This window comes from Schistocerca piceifrons, chromosome 2 (genome assembly GCF_021461385.2).
Source record: "Schistocerca piceifrons isolate TAMUIC-IGC-003096 chromosome 2, iqSchPice1.1, whole genome shotgun sequence".
Classification (NCBI taxonomy): domain Eukaryota; kingdom Metazoa; phylum Arthropoda; class Insecta; order Orthoptera; family Acrididae; genus Schistocerca; species Schistocerca piceifrons.
This window is the reverse complement of record NC_060139.1, coordinates 253,265,478-253,293,104: the sequence shown is the minus strand read 5'-3', so window position 1 is coordinate 253,293,104 and position 27,627 is coordinate 253,265,478. Positions and strand designations below refer to the sequence as shown.

At 37.7% G+C, this 27,627-nt stretch overlaps 2 protein-coding genes and 1 non-coding gene across 3 annotated transcripts in view; 2 read left to right on the top strand and 1 right to left on the bottom strand.

Moving 5' to 3' along the window:
* The window catches only part of LOC124776866 (esterase E4-like), a 101,390-nt gene extending 88,293 nt beyond the window's left edge, over positions 1-13,097 (top strand). Inside the window, exons 9-10 of the mRNA XM_047252044.1 lie at positions 1,934-2,066; positions 12,657-13,097. Of these exons, the coding sequence (XP_047108000.1) occupies positions 1,934-2,066; positions 12,657-12,894 (371 nt within the window). The 3' untranslated portion in view covers positions 12,895-13,097. The remainder of the gene's footprint in view (positions 1-1,933; positions 2,067-12,656) is intronic.
* A 7,143-nt stretch (positions 13,098-20,240) lies between these two features.
* On the top strand, positions 20,241-20,315 carry Trnat-ugu. Its single transcript has one exon. It is a non-coding gene; the product is annotated as a tRNA-Thr (tRNA).
* Positions 20,316-24,083: 3,768 nt separating this feature from the next.
* LOC124777657 (sialin-like) overlaps positions 24,084-27,627 on the bottom strand; it is a 155,100-nt gene continuing 151,556 nt past the window's right edge. The window contains exons 10-11 of the mRNA XM_047253139.1: positions 25,267-25,387; positions 24,084-24,366 (exon numbers count right to left, since the gene is read on the bottom strand). Of these exons, the coding sequence (XP_047109095.1) occupies positions 24,175-24,366; positions 25,267-25,387 (313 nt within the window). The 3' untranslated portion in view covers positions 24,084-24,174. The remainder of the gene's footprint in view (positions 24,367-25,266; positions 25,388-27,627) is intronic.

Here is a 27,627-nt window from a genome sequence, read left to right as displayed (position 1 = left end):
ATGTTGAAGTCTTATGCAATAAAATTTTTTGTGGTTTTTGTGTTTAGTGAACTGTTTGATTAATGTATTCAGTTTATCTATTAGAACTTCCTCATCAGAAGTTGGAATTTAGTATGCAGACGCAATGATAATTTTTTGTGTTTGCAGTATTATAGCTGCTGCCTCAAATGCACCTTCAGTGTAATGCTTGCCTAAGTTTATTACTGAATGCTGCAAATTTAGATTTTCTTATATGTAAATTGCCCCACCACCATGTGCAATATTAGTTCTACAATAATTTAGGGTAAAATGTAGCCATATGGTCTATTTCTTAGTTTTGCAGCCAGTGCTCATTAATACATAGTATGCTGCAGTTAATTTTATCTGACCAGTACTGTAATTTATTAAGCTTACTTCAAATCATTTTTGGTATGGGGAGAATACTTATTGCTTCTTCTACTGCATTTTCTTTACTTCTCACTGCAAATTGTTGTGACCGGATCCAACATGTGTTAGGCTTGGTCACTGCTGGAAGCTTTCATGTACTGACTCTTTAAACTGAAGCCTATATATCGTTTTATTTGCACGCCTAAATCTGTTTTATTTTTTACTTCTTATTTTATTTTTATTTTTTTATTTTTTTACAACCTCAAGTAGTGTTTTGCTTAGAAGTGATTTCCTAAGCCATTTAGGTGTTGACCATGCCTTGTGTGGCAAACTGTGTTACAATGACAAGTTTACTGTGGGGCACAGTTGTGGTGTAGCTACAGACCAACATATTTTTAATGTCAGTCACTGTTACAGCTTTAACAATGTAGGAAAAGATACGTCAAGTTGCAGACAGGCGCAATTGAAAGACACTCACATATAGCCTTTGGCCACAACCTTCATCAGTAAAGACTCTCTCTCTCTTTCTCTCTCTCTCAAGCAAGCATACTTCATGCACACATGACCACCAGCTCCAGCATCTTGGGCTGGAATGTCAATGATTGTTACCTTTTTGAAATGATTAAATGTTGAACCATAGAGCTTGTTTGCTCTTTCTTTTATTATACACAGACATGGTAAATGTACTCTTTCTGTATTTCTCTTTCATCCTATGCAGTGTCATTGTGGATTAGTATCCCACTCCTTGTGAGACAAACTGCACATTAAAATTGTTTGTTCAATTCAATTTCCACAGTCTGTATTCTCTTTTGGCTTCTTCAGGAATTCATCATTTTATTTGTTTGATCATCCTCTTTGTGGGATATAAATTGAATCACACCTCAATTTCTTCCTCTCAAGTCATCAACAATTTTATTATCCTTCTACTAACAAACTCAGCCAGAATGTAAGTATTTAATTACTTATGGATGAACAATTTCACTTGATTTTACCCAGAGCAAATACAGCCTATGGTCCAATCTGAGATTTATTTTCATGATTATTGTGTGCTTCATTTCACTTAAGCCCAAGCTTACTTCTTCACATTTATTTATTTATACCATAAGAGTGAACCACTCATTGAAGTTATTTCATGTTCCATCCTGATAGTCCATTCAATCTGCTTTTGATTCTGTTGGCTGGAATGGCATCACAGTGTAAGCTGTTGTTCACTGATGGCAATACATTTATCCTGGAAATACCATCCCCATCTTCTTTGTGATTTATTACTACTGCAATTTCTGTCTCACTTGTTTCTGAGAACAGTCTTTCTTTCTTTCTTTTTGTCCCCCCACTCCCCCTCCCCTTTAAACACCACACACTTGAATCTCAGTCTAACATGCTCATTGTGATGTAATGTTACATATAAGAGACCTCTCTCTATGTGTCACCAACTAAAAAGGCACGCACATTTCTGTACATTAAAAGATGAGTTATAAATTTTTTTATGTTTGTTGGAAAGAAAATATATGTATATTTTATTAAGATGCAGTTTATAACTCATGCTTTGTTTGTTTTTCTCTCATAGGCGTTTCACACCATGATGATCTCATTTATTTATTCTACATCTCAGCAAGATTCCCAGAATTCATTAAAACTGATCCTGAATACACAACAGTGAAAAGAATGACAAAAATGTGGACAAATTTCATCAAAATTGGGTAAGTTTATCCATTCAAAGATATAAATTTTAGTAAGTACCTTTCCTGATGAAAAGCACATCAGTTAGTTAATTAGTTTCTCCATGAGCCTGTTTGATGTACAATATGATAGTTTCATATGATATACTCAATATTTTACAAAGTCAATATTTTTCTTGTCAGTGTGAAGCATCACAGTGTTTTGTATCTGCATATCACACTTCTATCTGCATCCCACTTAGACTGAGTATTGGGCAATGTCAACTCCTTTCTTACCTTGTATTGTATCTGTAATAGTTACTTCTGTTTGTGAGCTGCATATGATTTTTCAAAACAAGCCTGATAAGTGAATAAGTACCATACACTGTGAGGCAATATTCAATATTCTCAGCCCTATACAAGAGAATCATGAATAGATGACATATATCACCATTACTACATGTTTCTTAACATTAGGGATTATTAAATTCTTCCTTGATGTAAATTTTCACAGAAACATCTGGCATAACACATATTGAGTGAAAGTGGGCAAAATAAGTTAACTTATAGTTTGCTTGTCCCATAATTAAGATGTCACCAGGTCTTGTACCGACTGTCAGTATGACAGTTACATGCACAATGTGCACACTCTTTGCAGCCTGATGTAAGGGACAAGCTTGAGCAGATGTGGGTGTTGGACTCATGGAAAACTAGCACTCCCAATTTCAGTCACAGTGGGAAACAGCATGTTAATGGCAGAGGCTACTGTGAAATATTATCAACTGTAACAGCAGATAGATGGCGTGCAGTTCAGTAAACCTCTTGCCATTTCAATGCTGGACTGCTACAATGGCCAGTGCCCATACCATCCAAAACTACCTCCTCAGTATGAGACACAGTAGTTGCCACCTGATGCATGTATGTCTGCTCAGTATATGTCAAAGGTCACATACATTGGTGTGGACACAGGAACACTAGACTAGGATGCTCAAAGAATTGAAATAGGTCATCTGATACACACTGACACACGCCAGTGACTGGGTAGGAATTTGCTGAAAACTTCATGTAGCAGTACATCTTGGTCACCAACAGGTCAATGTTCAGGAAGAGTGTTATTGTACTCTCGTGTGAAAGATGCATACTTAGCATGGAATGGGGCCCCTGATATGCCACAGTGAACATTCAGGAACAAACTGTCTGATAATGTACATCTGTTTCTTTGATTGTAGTACTTCACAGTTGATCACTACCTTCGGTAAACAATGCACTAACACATGTTTCCAAATTAAGCTAGAATGGTTTGTGGATGCTACTTCACCCCCCCCCCCCCTCCCTCCTCCATACCCTTCCATGTACTGCCTGACATAGAGATATCGCTTTGTGATATGTGTGGGCTCAGACCCAGTTCCAATCAAATTCATTCAGTTTTTGATGATGACTGGATGGCCATGCATCAGGTTGACACCCCTAATTCTCTCATTGTACTGGGAAATCCATGCCATGGTGTACTTGTACTTCTGTCTTAATCAGGACAAACCCGAGTGATGTATGCTAGTACATAGGTGCCTATAATTCAATTGCTTGTGATTGGGTATTTGTAATGTGAGAGAGTTTGATAATTGCTCTGCAGTGTAGTATCAATTTAGTGTTTTTATGAATGAGAAAGGAATACAAGAACAGGAATGGATAAAACCTAGATCTGGCACATAATCTGTTCCCCTCAAATGACCCTAAGAGGCCACTGTCTCTGTTCATAGTTAAACCTGACTTTCTTACAAGTGTGTGTACAATCTTGACATAGTTTATATCCTGTTTCAGAAAATATTGTTTTGTTTATTTGGATGATTTGAAAATGAGTTCAGGTAACCCAAAACTAGTCATCAATTAAATAAAAAATTAATCTTGCAGCTTTGACTATTTCTATATAAAATTTAGTAAAATATCATCCAGTACTATGTTGAAAAATCAATAATGTAACTATATAAAAAACAACAGGAGATGTCACATTTAGTTCTTAAAAAATGGAGAAATTTCTGAAGAACGTGTTAAAACAGAGAAATAAAAAAACAGTGGAGAACTCAAGACAAAAAACAGGACAAGTGTGAATAGGACTTGCACTCTGAGAGTTCTGTGCAAACTTAATTATGTATGTAGATAGTGTATCTATTGGTTCTGAAGAGTGTGTTTGTGAGTATGAAAATATGTGACATAAATGACAATATCTTTTGATTGCATTCATTTAGAAGCTTAAATATTTTTACACCACCAAGGGACCATAAACCCTAGTATTTCACATAAATTTCAACTTGACAGCATTTTATTTATTTATCCGTTTACAGGCAATATAAATTGTGTGAATGTTTTCAACACATAAATACATAAAATACAGACACAGAGACATATAAATATAGACAATTACATACATAAATAGATACTTACATTACTTGCCTTATTGAGTTACCCATTTGGACATTGTATTTCACTGTTTTATTGAACATGTTGTAAAATGCCTCTTATTTGTAGTAATTAATCATTAGCACAATTGTCAACAGAATCTACACATCATTTTTAGGTAAGCCCTATGTTATAAAAACACTCTTTCAACAGATAATTTTTTGGGTTATTCCTGAAGGCATGTATTTCACTTTTATCTTTGATCTCTTGTGGTAGTTTATTGTATTGTTTAATTCCATTATGTAGCACACTATTTTGGGTTTTTGTTTTTTCTATTGAGAGGTGGGTGAAGGCTGGATGTGGTATCATGTTCATGTAGAGACCTGTTCATTGGGTACTAATCACTGTCTTTTTTAATGTGGATCACTGTTTGCAATATGTACTCGCATGGAACAGTCAGGATCCCCATAGATTTAAACAACTCAGTGCAATGAGTTCTCTTGGTACTATTTGTCATAATTTGTACAGCCCTTTCTTGTAGCTTAAAGATTGTTTGTCTGTTCTGATCATTTGTTCCCAAGAACAGTATCCCATAACTCATCATAGAATGAACATACACAAAATATGTTGTTCTGGTGCATGAGCTACCACACACAGAATTTACTATTCTAAGTGCAAAGCATGATGAAGCTATTCATTTCCAAAGGGCAGTAAAATGCTCAGTCCCATTTAAGTTGTGCGTCAACATGTATCTCCACAAATTTTGTTTATGATACGTATTCTATGAGTTAATCTTTCACTTTTAACAAGCTATTTTTGGGTTTTCTGCTTATGTGAATACTAAAACTGTTGTTGCTTTTTTTAACATATAAAGTTAATTTGTTGTTGTCTACCCATCTGCATACATATATGAATGTATCTTTAGCTTTGTTCTCTAGTATATTTGGTGATGCTTCACTGATCAGTATGTTACTGTCATCAGCATGCAATACTGTTTCACTGTGTTTGACACTCTGAGGAAAATCATTGCTATATACCAAGAAGAGTGTTAGGTCAAGCATACTTCCTTGGGAGACTCCAATATTACTGTATTCTGGGTCAGAAAGGCGTTTTATGATATGAATGGAGTTTGTTTGTCAGACCTCTACCCATTGCTCTCTGTTGTTTAGGTATGAGTGAACCCACTTATTTGCTACCCCTCTTATACCTAGAGCTTTCAGTATATTTAACACAAATGTGTTGCCTACTATATTAAAGGCTTTGCTGAAGTCAAAGAAGATACATGTTATATGATTTCCTTTGTATAGAGCTTCCTGAACAACATTTGTAAAATGAGCTTTAGCTGTTTGTGTGCTTTTACCAGACCTGAACCCAAACTGTTCTGTACACAAAAGATTGTGCTTTTTAGGTACCCCAAGAGTCTAATTTTCATTATGGGTTTCCTTACTTTTGAAAATGATGACAGTAAAGAGGTGGGCCTATAATTTTTATGCAGGGGCATGATCTTTGCATACTTTAGAGCCTTTGGGAAGCAACCTGTGGTGAATGATTCATTTACAATGTGGAGTGAAGGGTCTTTTATACTCTCTATACAGTCCTTCAGCAACCACACAGGCATTTCATCCGTACCTATTGAGGTTTTAGTTTTTAGGTTCCGAAAAACAAAGCTTATTTCCTCTGAAGTGGTGGCTTGCAGCAGCATTGTGTTTGGAACATAGTTCAGTGTTTGTATAGGCTGTATTTTGTCAAATTTGTTGTGTAGCTTGGTAACTGGGTTCCTGAAATTTTGATTGCGAAGTGTGCAGTTTTTTCGAGATCATGTATTGTGGTACTATTTTGCTGTAATTGTATGTTTACCTGTTTTGTCTTCTGTTTGGTGACATACCAGGCAGCTTTTATATTGCTTTTTGTCTTTTATATAATTTTAACATTTTAGAACTTTTTGTTGTAACTAAAACTTTTCGATATATGGTATGCAGTATCATTTTGGTTGTTTTTTTTTATGCTGCTGAAGTGTTTGGGTGTTGCAGAGGATTTCCTTATCCATTTGGTCACCCAGTTACCTTTTTTGTGTTTTAGTGACTCACAGTACTTATGAGAACACTTCTTCCAACCTAAATTTCCATAGAAACATTGAAAACTTCCTACCTCTACTATTTCCATGTATACTTCTTCTCATGTTTCATTGTTCATTTGCATGGTAAATTCAACCTTTGTGCTTGCTATGTTTTAAGAAGTGACTGGAATGATCTGAAAGGCCCAGGTTACCTACAACAACACAATTTTCTTTCTCCAAGTCAGTTAGTATATGGACAATGATTGATGCTGAATGCTCAGTCACCCTTGCGGCTGTGTTAATCAATGGTGATATTCTATAGCTGTACATGACGTCCTAAAATGTGTTGCACAACCCATATGGCTTTAATGTGTTGATGTTTAAATCTCCACAAATCAGAATTTTGCCATTAGGATGATTAACCATGTCTTATACATAGATACATTAACAGCAAAACTAATCCATGTCACCACTGGGAGAATGGTAAATATGTAGTGCAGTAAGTCTTTGTAACATATGTGGCTTTCTCATCTCTGTAGCTGATACTTCTATATGTTTTTCTTCACATAATGAAATAATGTCATTGCTAACTTTATACAGAATCCCTTCCTTTACATTCATATGTGATCCACCACCTCTTATAGAGGTTCTCCTATAATGGCATGCTAGATTACAAGATCTGTTCAAAAAATTCCAGAACTTTGACCCACAAAATTTTTCTATTCTTACCTTTTACTTATTGTGCATGGTCTCCTTTGAAATACTCTCCTCCACAATTGATGCACCACTCTCAACACCGTTTCTACTTCTGGAAGCAGTCTTGGCATGCCTCTTGCTGGATTGCGTGATGCACAATTTGTAGATTTTCTTTTATCTCATGTATCATTGCAAATCTTCATCCTTTCTACATCTACATCCATACTTCGCAAGCCACCTGACGGTGTGTGGTGGAAGGTTTTCAACTTTGGAAATAAAAAAAGTCCACAAGGGCCAGATCTGTAGAGTAAAGACGATGAGGCAGACAATGACATCATTTTTTGTGCAATAGTCATGCACCAACAGTGACGATGAGTTGTCTCTCCACATTTCAGCCCGTTTCCTTCTCACATTTTCTCACAGGCATTCCAGCACATCCCGATATTACCATTGATAACAATTTGTCCCTGTGGCATGAATTTTTGATGAACTAATCCTTCAAAATCAAAGAAAACTATCAACATGGCTTTACATTTTTCCTGGCCTGAAGAGCTTTTTTTGGTCTTGGAGAACCTTTCCAAACCCATTGTGAAGGTAAAATCTTGGTCTCAACATCATAATGGTAGACCCTTGTCTTATCACCAGTTATGATTGTCTCAAGGAACATCTCCTTCTCATTTGCACAATGCAAAAGCTCTTTACAGATTGCTGTGTGAAGTTCCTTCTGGTCTTGACTCGTGAGCCATGGGACAAACTTGGCAGCAACATGCTGCATTCCAAGATGCAGTTTTAGGATTTCATGACATGATCCAATTAAAATGTTACCTTCTTCTGCAATCTCTCAAACGGTCAGTCTTCATTTGACACATACAATTTTGTTGACATTCCTGACATGAGCATCATCGGTAGATGTCGAAGAGCATCTTGAACGAGGGTCACCTTTAAGTTCCATCTGGCCATTTTTAAATCATGTGAGTCATTTGTAACACTGAGCATGGATTAAGCACTCACCATAGGCTTTCTACATCATTTGGTGTGTCTCTGTAATTGAATTTCATGCAAAATTTAGTGGAGACATGCTGCTCCTTTAACTCTGCCATCTCAAAATTTGCAGACTGTATCACACATCATTGTACTCAACATATTACTGAACAATAACTAACAGACATACAACAACGAAACTTCTGGTAATTACACATTAAACACACGTGTGTCCAGGAATGTCAGCCGCATTTCGCTCCAACGCATTGGTGCAAAATTACAAATGTTCGAGAATTTTTTGAACAGACTTATTATATGTGCTTAGAGCTACTTTTGTAATTTCTGATCCCCTGCACCAATCTTCTGTTATGCAAACAAGTGAACTATCAATAGTCTGCAGTTCCACTTGTAGCTGTTGCACTTTTATTTCTTATGGACTGGATATTCTGTTGGAGAACTGAGAAACACTGAGCCTTGGAGGCTTCTTGTTTCCTTCGTTTTTATCTAAGAAATCATTTGGGTGATGAAGAGCTATAGTTTTCTTGTATTCACCTCACTATCCAATGTTCTTTCTGCTCAATCCTCATAATTTTTTGCATGATTTTCTGCCGCTGGTGGGTCTTTCACTTCTACTTTTTTTTAGGTGTTTTTGTTGTTCCTGTTTGGTCTTGTGATGGTGTTGTGTCTATCAATTTGGTTTTGAAGTTATATTGGTGTTCTATTATTTCCTTAGTTGTCATGTTTGGCCAATATTCTTTACCCAAGCCTTCCAGGTGTATTCAGTGTTGTGTGTGGAATCTACATCCTATATTACTCATGTCAACACATTTCACATTTTTAAAATGGCTGAAGATTTTAGCAGATTGATTATTGGCCCTTTGTATCTTTGTATTAACAGACAACTGTCTCACAAGATCATGGCAGTGTGGAATATTCACAATTATGACATTTGTATGTGTGAGAGTTTCCAGACACTGTTTAAGATCATGGGTAGCACTTGCCATTTTGGTTTTGTATATGTCGTTAGAACCTCTCAGAAGTATGACAAAGTCTCTATGGTGTAGATTCTTTACCTCTGTAGATGCAATCATCTTTTTACTTTCACAAATTGGAGCTCCTAGTTTCCCTATATCTCGCACATTTATATTACTTTTTTCTATTACTTTATTTGCAAGACCACAACCATGGTTGTCTGAAAGCATAAATAGTTTACTATTGGAGTTTACAGTCTGGAAGTCATTTCATGTTGTTTCAATGAACACTTCATCACAACTTTGGGTTGGCAGAATTGCATTGTCCATATTTATGCTTGGTTTCTACTCATTCCTCAGGAAAACAGGTCTTAACAGACAGACAGATAGAGAAGAAAGTCGTCCTAAAGGGTTCTGTTTTTACTGATTGAAGTACAGAACCCTAAAAATGCATCCATTGTGAAAGAAACAATGCATGAAAGGTGAGGTGACACATTAAAAAAATACATTGTTATATGTGAGATAGGCAATTTCAAATGTAGGGGTCTATCAGCCAGTGGGCCAAGGAGCATTTTGTGTATGGGAGGAGGGGGAAGGGACAATCGAAATGGGTATCATATCTTATGAAGACTTACTCCGTGTAACTAGAATTGTTAAGCAACATTGTGGTTGAGATTATATGTATTCCTGATAACTGCTGGATGAACAGTTAAAACTATTAATACTAAATGAGGTCCAAAGAACCAACTGAATCTCTGACAGTTTCTATACAGTTTTTGGAAGTGAATTGGCACTCCATGAATAGAGTACTCTGTGGAGTTTAGAAGAGAGCAAACACCACATGTAAGTACAGAAAAGACAATGATAGTGACCCACAGAACTAGTGCCCTAGTAAATAATTATATTTGCAGCACTCCATTTCCCTGTCAACACACTACTCATTTTTACAACCCCCTCCCCTCCGTAATATGTTGAGTAAACTGAGTACAATAGTTGTAAAGCATCAGAACTTAATTTAGTAACAATTTTTGATATTTAAATATAAAAAAGAACTGCAGAGCAATAAATAATTAACGAAATATTAGAGTTATATTAAGTCAAGAAACAATAATAAAATGTTTACTGGCCCTTGGCCACTATGTGGAGCTACAGTAATATATTTCTCATCAATTTTACTTCAGCATTTGTGATCCACCAATAACAATTTGGGCACAAAATTTCAGATATAAATTTCATTGGGAGTGCACTAAATACAGCCTACCTCCAAAGTTTGCTTGGAGAGATTATTTTTTCTATATCGTGCCATGTTATGCGTGTTTAAGAGTGAAGTCTGGGTCTAAGCCTGGGGATTTGGGTATGAGAGACCAACTCACTAACCACTTCTCCACCAGCACCAGCTGGAGGATGTGGGTACATTATGTTGCCATAGGTTGAGGCCAGGATAATTACAGGAGCAGAGAATGTGTTGTAAGGATAACTCCCATCTGCACAGTGCAGAAAAGCAGATGATGGAGGAACGGATCCAGATGGCTCAGGTAGTGAAGCAACCATTGAAATCAAATGTGTTATGTTCAGCTGCATGCTGTGCTACAGGGTAGTGTGTTTTGCTCTTGGCCACAGTTAGCCGGTGGCCTTTCATCCTTGTGGACAGCTGGTTGGTAGTTGCACTAATATAAAAACTGTACAGTGATTTCAGCAGAGCTGGTAAATGACATGGTTGCTTTCACATGTAGCCCAGCCCTTGATGGTGTAGAATAAACCTGTGACAGGACAGGTTTTCCATCTGGGTCTTCCACAGGGATATCATCCCTGTGACATGGGGTTGAGATTGGGAGTGGCATAGGAATGGACTAGGGTATTGTGGAGGTTGAGTGGGAAACACAACACCACTTTAGGAGGGGTTGGAAGTATCTTGGGTAGGGTGTCTCTCATTTCAGGGCGCAATTACATGTCATTGTGCCCTGAAATGAGGGACATCCTACCCAAGAGATCAGGGCAGCCTGTTCTAGAACATGGTCATTTTCAGCCAAATCACATCAAACTAAAAAGAAGCAAGTTGTTCTCCACACAAAATATTTTACCTTATTTCAGAAGGAATTCTCTCAATAAGCTAGGTTAGATCTGAAGGACTGTGACTATTTGTATGGGAGAGCTTGCAGGAAGAGAAGGTACACAGAGTAAACACTATCACTACCAGCCAGTGTGAGATAATTACCTCCAAAATGGTAGAGATATTAAGCACTAACAATCACCTTTTGTTTCAGCTGAGTAAGGGGAGACTTTAAGTGAAACTCTCTTTCCTAGTTAATAATGCTACATGGGAATGTAATCCAGATAATTTCTCTTAGAAACCAGTCCCAATAGTTGGAAGCAGAAACCAAAACCAAAATTCTGAAATAGCATATTTGCTTGTTCATAGTAGATGTATATGACATTTATATTCAGTAGAACAATTTTTAACAGTCACAATGGTCTGATTGAACTAGGAGGCACCCAATGGACACCTCCCTTGTGCAAACCTAAATCATCCAAGGATAGCATTGTTTACACTGATTTTCGTGGTAGTTGACTCTATTTGGCAAGTTTACCTTCCCCAAATGCTCTCTTACATTCTTCATGATGTCTGAGGTTTACCCGTTATAGATTTGATTTATGAATTAAAAGCTTGTTGTACTGCATTTCCTGCCCTGAGAATGTGTAGGAAGCTGCTGGCTGAAATAAATATTGTTTTAAGTTATTTTCCCCATCCACTTTCTTGTGAACAGTTTCTGGGCCAAAAAAAATCATAAGATCCATGTTAAAGACTAGTACAATGAAAAATACTCCCTGCCTTGCACTTTACAGTGGTTGTCAGAATTTAGATGAAAGATAAAACTGAATAGGACTCAGAAGGACCTTGAACTCATTTGCTCAGGATATTAATTGGCATCATAACTAGTTTAGATTTTTCCATTGGTGTTTACTAACAGTGAAAATAACTTAAGTTTCATAAATGAAATCAAACAATGGAAAATCCGGGATGGAATAATACCAATATTATGAAAAGTATAGATTATGCTCACTATATAGCAGAGATGCTGAGTCACAGATAGGCACAACAAAAAGACTGTCAAACAAATAAGCTTTCCACCAAAAAGACCTTCATTGGAATTAAACAACACACACACACACACACACACACACACACACACACACACACACACACAACCAAATGCAACTTGCACACACATGGCGACTGTCTCCGGCAAGAATTTTTGTGAAGAGTTGGGTCTGCCTGTGTGTGTGTGTGTGTGTGTGTGTGTGTGTGTGTGTGTGTGTGTGAATTCTGATGAAGGCCTTTTTGGCCGAAAGCTTACTTGTTTGGCAGTCTTTTTGTGGGGCCTATCTGCAACTCAGAATCTCTGCTGTACGGTGAGCAGTAATCTATCCTTTTCACAATATTGTCTCAAGTTTAATAAGTGGTTAGATCCTAGCAGTGGTGATGGAAAAGTATGTGATTGAATTTATAGCCAATCTTTACACCAAATGTTATAGGAACCCAACTCCAGAGAAGACTGACGTCATAAATGTAGAGTGGAAAACACTTAACCTCTCAAAGCCAGCATACCTAGAGATTGGCTCGGAGCTGCAGATGAGGCAAGGCCTGTACTACCAAGAGCGCATGCGGCTGTGGGATAGGCTCTTCCCTCTGCCCGTCAGCACATCTGGGGCCAACAGAAGGAGATCCCGGCCTGTCAGGAATCACCATAGCCGCCATGCTCACCATCATTAGTCATGTGGTCCATTACTGTAAGTGCCATACTGAAGAGCAACACTACAAGTGTATATGTTTGTATGATATAATATGTAGTAACATATCATTGACCACAATGACAATTCTGTCACTAAATAAAACCTAAATTATGTATTAAACAAATTTTATCAGTTTACCTTATTAGTGTACAATGTTTTCAATAAAAGAATGATAACACTTGAGCCAATAATAACTTGTTTATGAACATAAAGCAAACCCATATTGCTTTGCAAATTTTGGTACAGGCTATGTGCAATAAATATAAAAATATATCAAAATGTTAATATAATCAGCTGTTTCCACTACTTAACAATAAAATTAGCTATAATATCAGCAGGAGTGTACAGGTATTAATGCACAGGTGTTAATGGCTGCTAATTGTTGAATCACACATCAGAGTGTGATGGAGAGAGAATGTAAAAGTATGTAGTCGTAACTTTTGTTCCACCTTTTAAAGCTGGTTGGTCTTTTTGTTTATACTTTTACTTCTTTCAATGTTTTAAAAGAATGGAACAATGAAAGTCATTGTTCTGCACAATATGTAATAAACATCAGGTGCAAACATTTGAAATAGTGAGGTTAACTGTTGATTTGTTGAGCAAACTGATACAACAGAAACCTTCATAAAATGTCATTTTGCCCAATTTAAGTAACCTTATCAAAAATAATTAAAAAATTACATTGTGGTCTTCAGTCTTCAGTCCACTTCCATACATGGCTACACCACCTTACAAATATTTTCAGAAAAGACTTCCTGACCCTTAAAAATATACTTGATGGTAACAAATTTCTCTTCTTCTGAAATGCTTTCCTTGCTGTCGGCAGTCTACATTTTATATCCAGTCTACTTTGACCATAATCAATTATTTTGCTGCCCAAATAGCAAAATTCAGCCATTACTCATGTAAAACTCAGCCATGTCTCATTTCCTAATCTAATTCCCTCAACATAACCTGGTTTAATTCGACTACATTCTCTTATCCTTGTTTTCCTTTTGTTGATGTTCATCTTATATCTCCCATTCAAGATCCTATCCATTCCATTCAACTGCTCTCCCAAGTCATTTGCTGCCTCTAAGAGAATTAAAATGTCATCGGCAGACCTCAAAGTTTTTATTTCTTCTCTCTGGACTTTAATTCCTACTCCAAATTTTCCTTTTGTTTCCTTTACTGCTTGCTCAATTTACAGATTGAATATCAGGGATAAGCTACAACCCTGTCTCACTCCCTTCCCAACCACTGCTTCCCTTTCATACCACTCGACTCTTATAACTGCCATCTGCTTTCTGTACAAATTGTAAATAGCCTTTCGCTCTCTGTATTTTACACCTGCCACCCTCAGAATTTGAAAGAGAGTATTCCAATCAACATTGTCAAAAGCTTTCTCTAAGTCTACAAATGCTAGAAATGTAGGTTTGCCTTTCCTTAATCTTTCTTCTAGGATAAGTCGTAGGGTCAGTATTGCCTCACATGTTCCAACATTTCTACGGAATCCAAACTGATCTTCCCCGAGGTTGGCTTCTATCAGTTTTTCCATTCGTCTGTAAAGAATTCACGTTAGTATTTTGCAGCTGTGACTTATTAAACTGATAGTTCGATAATTTTCACATCTGTCAACACCTGCTTTCTTTGGGATTGGGATTATTATATTCTTCTTGAAGTCTGAGGGTATTTCGCCTGTCTCATACATCTTGCTCACCAGATGGTAGACTTTTGTCAGGACTGGCTCTCCCAAGGCTGTCAGTAGTTCTAATGGAATGTTGTCTACTCCGGGGGCCTTGTTTCGACTCAGGTCTTTCAGTGCTCTGTTGAACTCTTCACCCAATATCGTATCTCCCATTTCATCTTCATCTACATCCTCTTCCATTTCCACAATATAGTCCTCAAGTGCTTCGCCCTTGTATAGGCCCTCTATATACTCCTTCCACCCTTCTGCTTTCCCTTCTTTGCTTACAACTGGGTTTCCATCTGAGCTCTTGATATTCATACAAGTGGTTCTCTTTGCTCCAAAGGTCTCTTTAATTTTCCTGTAGGCAGTATCTGTCTTACCCCTGGTACCTATCTTACCTCTACATCCTTACATTTGTCCTCTAGCCATCCCTGCTTAGCCATTTTGGACTTCCTGTCGATCTCATTTTTGAGACGTTTGTATTCCTTTTTGCCTGCTTCACTTACTGCATTTTTATATTTTCTCCTTTCATCAATTAAATTCATCTTTTCTTCTGTTACCCAAGGTTTTCTACTAGCCCTCGTCTTTTTACCTATTTGATCCTCTGCTGCCTTCACTATTTCATCCCTCAAAGCTACCCATTCTTCTTCTACTGTATTTATTTCCCCCATTCCTGTCAATTGTTCCATTATGCTCTCCCTGAAACTCTGTACAACCTCTGGTTCTTTCAGTTTATCCAGGTCCCATCTCCTTAAATTTCCAACTTTTTGCAGTTTCTTCAGTTTTAATCTGCAGTTCATAACCGGTAAATTGTGGTCAGAGTTCACATCTGCCCCTGGATATGTTTTACTATTTAAAAGCTGGTTCCAGAATCTCTGCTTTATGATTATATAATCAATCTGAAACCTTTTGGTGTCTTCAGGTCTCTTCCATATATAAAACAGCCTTTCAAGATTCTTAAGCCAAGTTGCAGCGATGATTGACTTATGCTTGGTGCAAAATTCTACTACGTAGTTTCATCTTTCACTCTTTTCCCCTAGCTCATATTCACATACTATTTTTCCTTCTCTTCCTTGTCCTACTATTGAATTCCAGTCCCCAATCACTATTACATTTTCTTCTCCCTCAGCCATCTGAATAATTTATTTTATATCATCATAGCTTTCTTCAATCTCTTTATCATCTGTGGAGCTAGTTGTGTGACAGTTCACCTTCTTTATTTTGTTGTTTGTTGTCCTCGGTGTCGACATACTGCATTGTGATACTGCCTGAAAAATGGGATGTGGAAGTACTACACTGACTACTTTAAATAATGTAGCCAACAGGTCCACAGTTCCATTTCACAGTAGTTTACTTTCACTGTTCATAATCCCCCAATAATACACAGTTATATGGCCAGTGCACTACTGTTTAACTTTCGATAGGTCTCATTAACAGGTTTCAGGTGAACATGCACATACTGCTACAATAGTTTACTGTTGAACATCTACGAGCAGTAAAAGCCTAACCACATAGTTCACATTTCTTAAAGAATAAAAAGGAATGTATGGAGCAGACACTGTCATTGTTTTAACACAGAGCCTAATTGTGTAACACTTATTTCACAGTTAAGTTGAAGCATTGTTGTTGTTCTAACCATCACCGGTTTCTTGTCTGAAATCTGGCCATGGATTAGCCGTCTCGGGACCAAAAATTGGGCCTTTGTATATCCTCAGAATAATAGGTACTGAAACTTCACATTATTTGGTGTTTACTTTACTGAAATTACCATTAAAGCTTAACTCATTAAATTAACTGAATACATCAGAAAATTCTGTCTTTTTAACAGTTTCTTCTGCTATGAGAGTTAATCCAAATTATTTGTTTAAATCATGAAATTAACATATATGGTTACGCAAATAATACTTTTCACGGAACTGTTAATTACTTTGGAATTAATTAAGGGTTGGCTTTTCTAACATGTTTTCGAATAAAGCCAAATAGATCCTTTAAGAATACTATTAGTTATTCCTCCAAATGCTCGTAATTAGTACAGAATTTATATTTGTATAATGGAAGGAAACATTCCACGTGGGAAAAATTATATATAAAAACAAAGATGAGGTGACTTACCAAACAAAAGCGCTGGCAGGTCGATAGACACACAAACAAACACAAACACACACACAAAATTCAAGCTTTCGCAACAAACTGTTGCCTCATCAGGAAAGAGGGAAGGAGAGGGGAAGACGAAAGGAAGTGGGTTTTAAGGGAGAGGGTAAGGAGTCATTCCAATCCCGGGAGCGGAAAGACTTACCTTAGGGGGAAAAAAGGACAGGTATACACTCGCACACACGCACATATCCATCCACACATACAGACACAAGCAGACATATTTAAATATGTCTGCTTGTGTCTGTATGTGTGGATGGATATGTGCGTGTGTGCGAGTGTATACCTGTCCTTTTTTCCCCCTAAGGTAAGTCTTTCCGCTCCCGGGATTGGAATGACTCCTTACCCTCTCCCTTAAAACCCACTTCCTTTCGTCTTCCCCTCTCCTTCCCTCTTTTCTGATGAGGCAACAGTTTGTTGCGAAAGCTTGAATTTTGTGTGTGTGTTTGTGTTTGTTTGTGTGTCTATCGACCTGCCAGCGCTTTTGTTTGGTAAGTCACCTCATCTTTGTTTTTATATAGAATTTATATTTGTTTATACATAAACAATAGAATTTAAGTTATGAAACAATTACTGATGTCACCCTGTAACAAAAGATACTAACTAGGGACAGTCAAAATAAATTAGAAAATCAATTACATACATAAAACTAAGCACAAAATTAGATTATTATTATTATTATTATTATTATTATTATTATTTATTGAGCATCCATTTATCATATACAATGATATAGGAGTTGTTATATTCTTTAAAACTGAGGGCCAACCTTTCTCTTTTATGAAAATGCAGGTTATATTCACATATGTTAATGGTAATTAGTTAAAAGTGAAAAAAACGAATTTAAGGAGGCAGACGGCAAAACAAGAGGGGAAGAAAAATACCCCAGCTTGCTTTCTCACATCACCCCCTCATTGGATTGACCAGACAGATATTGAAATAGCTAACTGGGTGAGTCAATGACCGCAAGTGACGCCATACAGTGGGTTAAAAATCTACACACAAAAAATATTACATAAGAAATACTATAAAAACTACAGTACATACATTTCTTTCAAAATTATATGAATTGGCCAAATGAAAATCTCCGTACAAAATATTTACATACAATGTATTGTACATTTGCACAAAATATCCACAATAAGGCATCTTCATCATAAGTGATGTCCTTTTTGGATAACAAAGATTACATTTTAAAATACATATCACTGTATAAAAGTCCTGTCTTGCTTAACAAAAAATTAATCCTCGTGGGTAGCAAAAAAGTTAAATAAAACTGCACATTGCAGTTCATTTTTACACAAAAAATTTCACTTGCTCAATGTTTTCACAACACTTTCATTTTTTCTGTGAGCTTTTACACTTTTCTCATCACGTTGTCCACACCTTCAACAGTTCCAAGTGGCAGTTAGTAAGAAAATGCACTGCTGTCATTTCCCTTGGAGGTGGTTCTCCTCTGTCACAATACATGGAAAAAATCAGATAAAATACCCTACTTTAGTACACTTACCCTTACTTCTATGCCTAAAAAAAGTTTCACACTAAAAATGACAGTCATTATTTAGCACTAAAATTGACTATAGTACAAAAGGTGGTGACTATAAAAATTTAAAATCAAGTACACATTACACTACAAAAGTCTGCTCTAAGTCATAACTGTCTGAAGCTTGTCAAACTTGAAAGACTTTTGTTTCTTTTTCATTTGCAAAATAGCAAAAACTCAAGATGTGCAGTAGCATAGGTTTACTAATCATTATGTTATGAAAAAAGAAAAAAGAAAGAGCACGGCAAATCACTAAGGTTTACATGGCCCTTTTGGAACCCATTTACCCCACAAATATTTAACTATACTTCACTGCTATTCACAAGCTGATGACAGTAACGTGTGCACATGTTTGTCTCATAGTTCAGGCTTCTCTCGCTAGAGCTGCACATGAAAACAAAATACCCTCTCTACCATTAATTTCAAACAATATCATCATGAAATTTCAACATTCCAGCTGCGATACCAGGGGGGAAAAATTATTGTGCATTACTTTCTGATCCTCTGTTGTAGAAAGAATCAGTAGGGTATAAAAGGGTGTATATCAAATGTGTAAAAGCAACATTTATAAAGAGGAAATAGAAGAAATTCCTTGATTGTATTCTAAGGAAACAAACCAAATGATGCAGCAAGCCTACGCTGATAAGTGCTTAAGCTGTACTCAATGTTACAAATCGTTCACATAGTTTAAAAATGGGCAGATGGGAGTTAATGATAATCCTCATTCAAGACACCCTTTGACGTCTGCTCATGATGGCCATGTCAGGAATGTCAACAAAATTGTGTGTGCCAATCAAAGATTGACTCTCTGAGAGATTGCATAAAAATGTAACATTTCAGTTGGATCATGCCAGGAAATCCTGACACAGCATCTTGGAATGTATTGTGTTGTAGGCATGCTCGTCCAAAACTTATGAGTCAAGACCAGAAAGACCTTCTCTTCGCAATTTGTGCAAATGAGAACAAGGTGTTCCTTAAGAGAATCACAACTTGTGATGAGACATGGGTCTTTGGTTATGATATTGAGACCATGGCTTAATCTTCACAAAGGGTTGGGAAAGGTTCTCCAAGACCAAACAAGCTCATCAGGTCAGGTCAAATACCAAAGCCATGCTGATAGTTTTCTTTGGCTTTGCAGGATTAGTTCATCACAAATTCATTCCACACAGACAAACTGTTAATTGATGGTACTATTGGGATTTGTTGCTATGCCTGGGAGAAAATGTGAGAAGGAAAGTGGTGAGAAAATTCATGGCTCTTGCATCACAATACCACATCCGCACATTAACCCCTATTGGTTTGTGAGTATTGCACTAAAAACAAAATCACTGTGCTGCCTCATCCTCCATACTCTCCAGACCTGACCCCTGTGGACATATTTTTATTTCCAAATTCGAAAACCCATTGAAAGGACGAATACTTGCAATGATAGATGAGATAAAAGAAAATTTACAGATGTCACTTTGTGTGATCCAGCATTGTGCAGGAGAGTATTTCGAAGGTGACCATGCACAAGTAAAAAGTATGTGTTGAAAACTTTTGTGGACAAAGTTCCAGAATTTGTTGAACAGACCTTGTAAATATACTTATATGGATATGGTGTGTGCTCTTTTGGACATGTCCAATAGAACACACACCATTGATGACCTGCAGCTGTCTAGAATGAAATTAGAATTATATATTAATGCCTTCAGCTGCTGTTGGGCATTGATATGTTGACATGTCCAAAAGAACAGACACCATATCCATATAAGTATATATTTCTGGCATACCGGCCATGACCTCCCTCTTCTGTGCAGATGCACACATATTACCTGAACTCTTACAGGAGTTGGTAATTCCACGAGTAATGAGTATGTTGGGTAGGGACACTACAAATGTAGTGTGTGGACATATAAGGGGATAATGCGGGTCTCGCGGGAGGCATGCGCGAGATAGTCCCTGTAGTCATACTATCCTCTGTGCCCTCGGTGGCTCAGATGGATAGAGCATCTGCCATGTAAGCAAAAGATCCCGGGTTCGAGTCCCGGTCGGGGCACACATTTTCACCTGTCCTTGTTGATATATATCAACACCTGTCAGCAGCTGTAGGTATTAATATATAATTCTAATTTCGACCTTGTAAATAGTTGACTGAGGAAATCTCTCTGCATTTAAATCACATCTACACAAGCTTTACTGCATGCATGTTATTGTCAGTTTATTTGACATTATATCTGCATATTTTTTGTAAGGGCACCATTCTGTTTGTAAATTGCTGGTGTAGCCTACCATTATTGATCCTAAGGACTTTGTCACAATTATTTACCTTTAATCAGTTTTATTTATGTTTAATTCACAAACTTACCACACTTAGAATTTAGAATGTAGGTTCACTTGCACAACCTATTTCACTTCAAGTAGCATAGCTGCAGGGCATAAGTTTAATGGTGTGTGACCTATCCCTGCGACAGATAATGAGCAAGAATTAGCCAAGGTCATACATTTGCCTAACTCCTGCAAGCAGTTAGGCAGCCCTCTTGTTGTCTCAGGTACTCAGGTAGAGCGAACCAAGCATTCCCCTATTTTGTGTTGAAATGAGGTAGCTCTCAGGGAAAAGCAGGTAAGTCGAGAAGGAAAAGGAGGGACACTACAGCTACATGACCCAGTTGCCAAGCATTCCTCACAACATGGTGTGCTTGGCTTCAGTGGCTGCTTCACAGGCTGCACAGTTTGGGTACTTCCAATCAACATTGTTTTTTTCTGAATTGTGCAGGTGGGAACTCTCCCTGCAATATATTCTACATGCCTGTAACCTTAATTGGTCCTTGTCTTAAGACTGCCTCCATCTCATTCCCTGCTCCTACTCCAGCCTCGCATGATCCTTCTATCACTTCAGCTCACGTGCATAGTTCTTTCCCTTATTCTACTACTCTTCTCTCCCTTTCCCTCCCACTTCAGCTCTCTTGATGGTACATCCGGCAGTCCACTGACCAAGTCTCACCATATTCTTCCGTGCTCCCACAGGCAGCAATACAGGCACATAAATGAGATTGAAAATGTCACTGAGGTTTTAGAAAATGCCCTTCTTCAGAGCTGACTGACTAAAACTCTCTCTCTCTCTCTCTCTCTCTCTCTCTCTCTCTCTCCCCCCCCCCCCCCCCCCCACTCTCTCTCATACACAGATTCCAGTGGCCAGGGAAGTGTGTGTGTGTGGGGGGGGGGCGGGGGGGGGGGGGGGGGAATCGGACATAGGAGCTTAGTAAGGGCCAAAAGCAAGTCAAAGGTGGGGCAATCTCATGCACTGTCATTTGCGCTGTGGAAACAACTGGCACTAATAGTAACTGGTGGGCACCTTGAATTCACATGCGCAATGGTCTGACTGGCTAACTTCAATTATAATTAACTCAGAAACAGTGCAGCATATCAATTTTTTTTGTTAGCAGTTATTTCTCAACACAACCTCCTACCATGCAACAACTTTTCAGTGTGTTTCTGACCACTCTACACACACACACACACACACACACACACACACACACACACACACACATATATATATATATATATATATATATATATATATATATATCAATATAATGGAAGGAAACATTCCACGTGGGAAAAATTATATATAAAAACAAAGATGAGGTGACTTACCGAACAAAAACGCTGGCAGGTCGATAGACACACAAACAAACACAAACATACACACAAAATTCAAGCTTTCGCAACAAATTGTTGCCTCATCAGGAAAGAGGGAAGGAGAGGGGAAGACGAAAGGAAGTGGGTTTTAAAGGAGAGGGTAAGGAGTCATTCCAATCCCGGGAGCGGAAAGACTTACCTTAGGGGGAAAAAAGGACAGGTATACACTCGCACACACGCACATATCCATCCACACATACAGACACATAATCTGCTTGTGTCTGTATGTGTGGATGGATATGTGCGTGTGTGCGAGTGTATACCTGTCCTTTTTTCCCCCTAAGGTAAGTCTTTCCGCTCCCGGGATTGGAATGACTCCTTACCCTCTCCTTTAAAACCCACTTCCTTTCGTCTTCCCCTCTCCTTCCCTCTTTCCTGATGAGGCAACAATTTGTTGCGAAAGCTTGAATTTTGTGTGTATGTTTGTGTTTGTTTGTGTGTCTATCGACCTGCCAGCGTTTTTGTTCGGTAAGTCACCTCATCTTTGTTTTTATATATATATATATATATATATATATATGTGTGTGTACATATGATGTTGTATGGTCACAGAGCACTCAGAGCACTGCATCTCATATGAGGTAAGGCATTATATCAAATGGTGTGGATGAAAAGTAGTGCTCAATGACAGCAAGACCATGGCCATTGGGTATGTTAGTATATAGGGGTGTGATGTCAACATTCCCAAGAAAGGACCAGATGGGTAGTAAGGTGGAGATATTGCAGAGGCATGGTAAGATGTGACTAATGTCAGTATAACAAGTTAAGCTACAAGTGTTGGTCAGGTATAGCTGAGATTCGTTATGTAGGAGCACAGTGACTACCTACAATTGAATCTTCAGGATGGTTACAGTAATGAATTTTTGAAAGCATAAATAAGGTAGGTTCATGAAAAGGGGAGTCAGTGTATAGGGGTGAGGTTCTAGAATAGATCTGTGGTTTCAAATTGGGATTGGAAGTTATAATGGAGTTCTGGAATGGACAGGATCACTACAGCCAGTTGTGGATGTGGAAGAGTCAGATGATTTGTGGATTCTTTCAGTTAGGTAATCACTGCGGTTCACCAGAACAATGACTGAACCTTAGTCATTTGAGGGGAAGTCTGTTCTAAGAATGTGGTTAACTACTTAATAAATTGGTGTTCTAGGGACAAGACCTAGAAATGTAAGGTGAGGCCAGATTGGAGATACGGAATTCCTGAAAGGTAACCAAGGAGCTGGATGGGAGTTGGAGATGTTCATAATTAGACAAAAGTACGAACTGGGAGAGGCACAGTTCAGTGTTAGCTTTCAGTTACTTTTTGTTACAGATGTCAGTGACAAGTATTTATTTGACTATAGGAACCACATGAAGGAGACCAGATTTTTTACCAATCCAATATGACTTAATTCTGGTGTAGAGCTGAAGGTGTGGCTTTTGGAAAGGATTACTACTTCTGTGAAACTGAGATTCTCAATGGACTGGCTGATGGCATGAGTTATGAAGCAACTATTGAAATTGATTATGTTGTGCTTGAGTTTGAAAGTATGATCAGAACTTCTCTTATGTAAACAACTCTGAGTCTAACTGAAAATAACAGAGGAACACACAGTGACGTATCTAATTCAAATGTGAAAATGTGTCAGATATAGTACATATGGGATTGTTTTGTGGAAAAATGTATTTTTTAGTACATGAATAATGCCTTAGTCATTGGAATATGACACAAAAAGATTAATAATTGTCCATTGTAATCTTAATTTCTCATATAATAATACTGAACATGCCAATGATAATAACATGATATATGAATCAAATCTCATAAAAGTATGTGTGAATTCCAGAAACAGCAAAATAGAGAAAAAAATAAAGAAAATCTCAGTTATAAAACCTCCACTTATTGAGATGAGCAATAAATTTTATTACGTGATAATATTTACACATGTCTTGATGTATATAGGTTTTATGTATATGACTGTCTATATACACTAATGATATTCAAGGCAATAAATATAAATTCATATAAATCTTGAGATACACATTGATTTGAAAGATGCAAATAAAACTTTGCATCTAAATTTAAAGCACATGAGAACATTAAACAATTATTACAAGTAACTTTTTTCCATTACAACTGAATTAAAATGTTTCTGATCTATCAAATAAATGGTGACTCTCATTTTCATATCACAACATCACAAAGACCAGCTACATTAAAATTACTACAAATTACATTACATATGTGTCACTACATCTTTTGTTTCACTTATATTTATTTTTTCATGTGGCTTGTTATTATCACCAGCTGCTACAGACTCTTTTGCCCAGTGCTGCCTTTCAGATGATCCCAAAACACCAAAAATTAAAGCAGCTGTAACATAAACTGCAGCAGCAATGAAGAAAACAATTCTCCACTCTTCAGCAGTCTGAAAAAAAAAACTCAAATCACTAATTGTTGACTTGTATTGTAAAGCAATCAGCATGCCTCTAAGTGGCAACAAATTTCTGGAAAAAATCTGTCAGTTTGTAAAGTTAGTGTATTCTTGATAGATGAGCTTACAATGTCTTTTTGAGAATATGTTTGAGAGTATAGAGTAGGGTAGATCTAGTCGCTGAAACTGTTCCTTCCTTTAAGTGTGGACACTGTAATATGTTTATACACGAGAATGTGAGACCACAAGAATGTACCTAGCATCTGATCTGGAGGGAATCTCAGGGGATGGGGAGAGTCAGTAGCCATTACAAATAGCGGTTTTCAAACTTATGTATTTTTCTGGAAAAGGGGCGGGGGGTTGCAGGGGATTGGCACTACAGCCTTCTATTCCCCTCACTGGGTACTCCGTAGTCTGATCATGAATTCATCTCGATTCACAAGTCATTTTCAGATCACAGCAGCTATCAGTTTTCCTTGGGTAGCCCATTTTACAAGCACAACGTATTGTGCAGGGAGCTAGTTGAAGAAGAAACATTAGTGCTCTATCACAATACATATGTTTTTATGGTGGAAAGAATTAAAGAAAGAAAATTATATACAGTCTGGTTACTTTCAAAATAGTTGCCTCTTTCTTGTAAACATTTAATTTTGTGAATGACAGGTTTCTATTGCATATTTCAGGAACGTAAATACTAAGATAGCATATAGCCAAAGTCTTACAGTTTTGTTAAAGATGGGAGTATAACTAGTATTAATACAAAACTATAAAATACTACCTAACAACATTTTTGGTGTATATATTTCATACTTCCTGTCACTTTGAATGCTCAGTGAAGCTTCTGCAACTTTTCTTGTTAAATGACTGAACAAAGGTAGTATTACTAAAACTTACCTTGTTCCGCACAATAAAGCCTGCTACAACTGGTGCAATCATTCCAGATAAATTTGCCACAGTGGAAGAAATTCCAGATAATATGCTGCTATGTAATGGTGACAGATCCATAAACAATGAGCTGGAGAAATAAAAGCCTAAGTCAGCTTAAAGCTCAGCAAAAATACAGTGCAAACAAAGTATGTATAACACAGAACAGACTTCATCACCTTGTATAGAATAATAAATATAAATAAACATTATTTTGGTTCATTTATATAACACCTCCAACCAATTGCCCAATGTCCTTTCAGACCCACTTCCTCATTCCTCATACATCTTACTAACTGTATTCTAGCCCAAAACTATTTGTCCTTTGAAGGGAAGGTATACAAATACATCTGCAGCACAGCCATGGGCACCTGCACTGCACCCTCATATGCCAACTTGTTGATGGACCATCTAGGGGGGACCTTTCTACCCTCCCAAAACGCCAAACTGTAGTCTGGCCAAGGTTTATTGATGATATCTTCATGATCTGGAATGAAGGCCAAGACACCCTACCTTCATTCCTTCATAACCACAACACCTTCTTTCCAATTTGCTTCACCCGATCTTCCTCAACCCAGCATCCCAATTCCCTAAATGTTGACCTCATTCTCTCTGATGGCTCCATCTGCACCTCCGTCCACATTAAACCCCGCAACTGCCTGCATTTCAACTACTTTCATCCCTTTCACATAAAAATATCCCTCCCATACAGCCTGGCCACCTGGGCACAGCATATCTACAGTGACAAGAACTCCCTTGCCCAGTATGCTGAGGGTCTCACCAAGGCCTTCACAGACAGGCAGTATCCCCCAGACCTAGTGCACAAACAGAACTCCTGTGTCATTTCCCCTCACACCCCCAATTCTTCCAACACTGCCAAGAACCAGCCACAGAGGAGCGGGCCTTCATCACCCGATACCACCCCAGACTGGAACAATTGAACCTCATCCTTCACCAGAACTTTGATTACCTATCATTATGCCTTCCACAACATACTAGTCCTTCCCTAAGCCACTCCCAATCCCAACACCTTGCCACAAGGATCATATCCCTGTAGAAAATCCAGGTTCAAGATCTACTGATCTGCCCAATCCATCCACCTAGCATTTCCTATTCCAGTCCTTTCACAGGTTTATCCTACCCCATCAGGAGCTGGGTCACCTGTGAAAGCAGCCATGTCATTACCAACTCTACATGCAATTATTGCACAGCTTTTTATAGTGGTATGACTACCAACCAGCTGACCCCCCAGGCTGAATGCCCACTGCCAAACTGTGAGCAACAGCAAAGTAGACCATCCTGTGGTATAACATGCAGCTGAACATAACATGCTTGATTTCAATGGCTGCTTTGCTATCTGAGCCATCTGGATCCTCCCCTCCACTGCCAGTTTTCTGAACTGTGCAGATGGGTGTTATCCTTGCAAAACATTCTCTGCTCTCCTAAGTATCCTGGCCTCAACCTACAGTAACATACCACCCACACATTCCATCCAACAGTTTCTGATCTGTCTGTCCTATAATCTCCTCCCCCTTTTTGCATCTCACCCTCTTTGTTTGCTGCCCTCTGCAATATACCACCCATCTTTCCCCACTCCTTTTTTGCTCCATTTTCTCCACATCTCCATGCCTAACAACTTCCTGATACAGTGCCTGTTGGTGTTCTAGCCCCTGTACACTCCACCAGACAGTGCTCCTCTCTGCCCCACCCTTACACTGCTGTCCCTTCCTCTACCCCTTCAGATTGCTGCTTCCATACCATTTGATAGTTGCGTTATGGCCCAAACTGTTAGTGTTGGTGGTATTGTGTGTGTGAGGTGTTCTTGCTTGTGTGAATGAATGCTGTGTGTTTCTCTTTTTCTGATGAAGACTGTTGCCGAAAGCTTTGTGTAAGTGTCTTTTAATTGTGCCTGTCAGCAACTTAATGTTTCCTCTTTATGGTAAGTAGCAATCTTTCTTTTCCTACATTGTTTACAAAAATATCTTAGATAAAAAGAAAGAGATTTTAATATTGATGTAAGAAAGTAAATGAACAAGTAGAATATCTGAAGATGTGTTAAGATTATCAGAACATCACTTGGAAATACAGACATCAGTATTATTAATAAGTCTTTGTTGTTACACATATAAAAACTACTATCTTAAAAGAAAAACAATGTGTTAATATAAATATAAAGCTGCCAATAAGAGATTAAAGGCAACTATTGATATGAGAGAGGAAACAGTGCTGTTTCAAAAGTGGAAGTTTTCTTGTTGATTATGTTGTATCTAACTTTAGTAGGGACAAATGTTTTATAGCAGTTTAACAATATTTTCTTATTAATTAAGTTTG